The sequence below is a fragment of the Trachymyrmex septentrionalis genome, unplaced genomic scaffold (genome assembly GCF_001594115.1).
Source record: "Trachymyrmex septentrionalis isolate Tsep2-gDNA-1 unplaced genomic scaffold, Tsep1.0 scaffold19, whole genome shotgun sequence".
Taxonomy (NCBI): Eukaryota; Metazoa; Arthropoda; class Insecta; order Hymenoptera; family Formicidae; genus Trachymyrmex; species Trachymyrmex septentrionalis.
The window spans coordinates 1463517-1467283 of NW_017305071.1; the positions used below are offsets into that span (position 1 = coordinate 1463517).

The window sequence follows — 3767 nt, forward strand, 5'->3', positions numbered from 1 at the left end:
TATATATATATATATATATATATATATATACCAAGTTTTATATTTAATATAAACAATATATGTAACAGTTAAAGATAAATAAAAAAAATAAATAAAAATCGCAAAACAGAGATATAAAAAAAAATCACGAAAATATTTTAATTAATTTTTAATTAATGAACATACTTATTTTTAATTATAACACGATTCTTTTAATTTATAATAATAATTTAATTTTTTACATCTGTAACTCGATAAATATTATTTGTAGTATCAAATATATATTTCTCATGGATTCTCTCTAATCTTAGTCCGATTGTAAATAACACAATATCTTCATATGGTTCATTGGTGACGATTGTTTACTATTCCATTCATATGAGATTGACAAAGCTTCACATGTAGCAGCTTAATCGAGTTCGCAATAGCTTTGTCTATTCCAGTAGAACAGGTTTGATTTCACACAATTCCTTTGTATCTGTAGAAGCTTCCATCTTGCTTGCAGGTGCAATTGCATATCTAACACCCTTCACGGATACTTATCGTCAAAATCTCTTGGCAACCTGGTACGATGCTCTTGCTCGTGAAGATGTTCCTCACACTCCTGGCTACAATCCGATACTAACACTCGGCAATCAAATGGAAATAAGAAATTGGCATATGAATGGTTTACCAAAGGATACCCTATTCACCGAGAACGCGATTCTTGTGATGAATTCCAAACGATGGCCCTTCTTCATTGACCCTCAGGCACAAGCAAATAAATGGATACGTAATATGGTAGATATTGCATAGAGAGAAAAGTAAAAATCCTTTTATTTGCACATAGTTTGCAGAATTTATATTTCATAAATTTTCTGCAACTGTTAACAAGAGGCTGAAATAAAGCATGAAACAAAAATTTGAAAGAGAAATTACATCGCGTAAAATATATAATTATTATATATACAATATAAAAGCATAAGAATTTATATATGGCAGTTAATATTATAACAAGAATTCGAATAAACAGAATGTTTTTAATTTTATTAATATGAAACATAAATTTATTTAATAAAGCGATAATTTTGTCAGAATATATTAAATTTATCCTTTACATCTAAAGCAGTAATATTATCGAAAATACATAAATATATTCATTATACAAAAATTTGTGCCATAAATTTATAAAATTTGTGGAATATTATTTTATATATTTACATTATTGTTATTATATGTTAATATTTGCTTTATGAGAAAAAAATTTTGAATTAAATTTTAAATTATATTTAATTTCAAGCAATGTTAAGATACTTATCGTAGATATATAAACGTTTAAGAAAAGTGTTCAAAATTTAAGAGAAACACATTTTAAAATAATTCTTAAATATATTTCAATATCAAATTTTTATATGGTTTATATTATCTTATAAAGATTTATCTTGTACGTAAAAGTTTAGATCATAATAAGTGATAAATGAAGTCATGATAAAATTTATATATTATATTATGAATATTATTAAAGGATTGAATACGCTATTTGACTCAATTTTTGAAGACTTAAAGAATTTGTATTTGCCTTTTTAAAGTAAGGAATTAAATTTTTAAAGTGTTAGAAGATTGAATTAGACAATTTTAGTTATATTAAATTCTTTACTGATTATTGCTTTTATATAGCAATTAAAATTTATCTATTCTTTTAATTAATTGAATTTTTAATTTTAGTTCAAACCGATTGGACTTTCCATTGTAAAAATGACAGATAAAGATCTATTGCATACCATTGAAAATTGTGTGCAATTCGGAAAACCGTGCTTGATAGAAAACATCAGTACTGAACTGGAAAGTTTGCTAGATCCTATTCTCGCTCGTACATTGTTCAGTCACGACGGACAGCCGAGCATCAAAATTGGCGAAAATATAGTGCCCTACAATTTCGATTTTTGTCTTTACTTGACTACGAGATTATCTAATCTCCATTATACACCAGATACAGCGATAAAAGTACTGATAGTCAATTTCATGCTGACTGCTAGGTAAGATTTTCATTTCTGAAAAAGTCTGTGTAAAGAATTCATATGTAAATTTTATAAGTTTTCTAAATTTTTATTATCACGTTTTTATCATTGTAAAATCATTATCTAACATATAATAGTGAAAATCAACACAATTCCTGAGATAGCAAAAACTAAATAAACTTTTCTGAACATTCCTTTACCATTTTTTCTTAAACTTTCATCCAACAAAATTTACTATAGGTACTATATCAATGTAATTTTGAAATATAACATATATAGTAAGATAAATTAAATAGGCTTAATCTCTTTTCTTATTTTCTTACTTAATAAAATAGAAAATCGTATTCAATTAACTCGCACATATTGAGTCTGATATTTGATTCTATTTCTAATTTTATATGTATGTAACCTTATAGCGGTCTTGCCGATCAAATGCTATCTCTGGTTACTATAAAGGAGCGTCCTGATTTTGAACACGAAAGAAACGCACTTATTGAATCGAGTGCTGGAATGAAACAGGATCTGGAGGAGATTGAAGATAAAATTCTTTACAAACTCATGGTATCTGAAGGATCAATAATTGATGATATTGATTTAATTGATATCTTGGAGACTTTAAAAACTAAGAGTGAGGAAATCAAGGTAAAATATATATAAAATATCCAATTGTTATAAATTTAAATTTAAATGATAGAATTGTTTATTTTTTTCTTATATATTATATTAATTTAATTGCAATAAGATCTCAGTATTCTTCAAAATATATTTTATATTCTAATTTATAAATTGTATATTTTATTATACGTGTATACATATTTATTAGAAAAAAAGAAAAAAGCTATTTAGCGATATAATAGATTTTTTCTTTTATAGATGAAAATAGAGACTATTGAGCTTACACAAACAGACATTGATTTTACAAGATCATTATATATGCCAGTAGCAAACCGAGCACAAATATTATTCTTCTGTACCGCCGATCTTCAACGTATCGATATCATGTATCAATACTCTCTAGAATGGTTTGTCGTTATATTCAATAGGAGCATATCAAATACCAAAATAAACGGTAAGTGAAATTTATTGTATTCTAACATCGCATTATATCATGAATTTAAGCTTACTTAATATATAATATATAAATTATATAAATTATATAATCTATTTAAATTATATAAATTGAGACATCTCTGTAAATAAATTTTTCTATTAAAATAATAGCAATTTATTTATTATAAAAAACTTACAATTAGTAAGCTATGAATATTTGCAAATACTAATTTTTAAATTAAAATTTTTTAATTAAGGATTAAATCACACAAACCTAATGTCAATTTTAAAATTTACAAAATTTGTAAAGGCTTGATACATTGCAACTCTTAATTTAATTACTTGAAGAATTAATTTTGTAGTTAATTTAGTGATTTAATTTTCCAGATAATATTAACGAACGAATTGCTAACATGAATGAGAACCTCACGTTTGCTTTCTTCACGAATGTCTGTCGCAGCTTATTTGAAAAACACAAAATGCACTTCAGTTTTCTCGTCTGCGCACGTATTCTTTTAGATAATGGTACAATCGATCCAATGGAATGGCGACACTTTCTTACAACAACCACACCTATACGGGTAAAACGTGAACTGAATTTATATTAACCGCGGTTCTCATAGATAACGAGAATTTATTTTATTGAATGAATTAACATATTATTTTTAAAAATATATGAAACATACAAAAATAATGTATATCTGTGTATGTACATATATATATATATATATATATATATAT

At 25.2% G+C, this 3767-nt stretch overlaps 1 protein-coding gene across 3 annotated transcripts in view; it reads left to right on the plus strand.

Annotated features, from left to right (window-relative positions):
- The window catches only part of LOC108746866 (dynein heavy chain 1, axonemal-like), a 94175-nt gene that overhangs the window by 83142 nt on the left and 7266 nt on the right, over positions 1-3767 (plus strand). For all 3 annotated transcript variants that reach the window (XM_018483909.1, XM_018483910.1, XM_018483911.1), the window contains 5 exons: positions 485-759; positions 1684-1994; positions 2393-2618; positions 2850-3045; positions 3414-3607. In XM_018483909.1, coding sequence (XP_018339411.1) covers positions 485-759; positions 1684-1994; positions 2393-2618; positions 2850-3045; positions 3414-3607 — 1202 coding nt within the window. The remainder of the gene's footprint in view (positions 1-484; positions 760-1683; positions 1995-2392; positions 2619-2849; positions 3046-3413; positions 3608-3767) is intronic.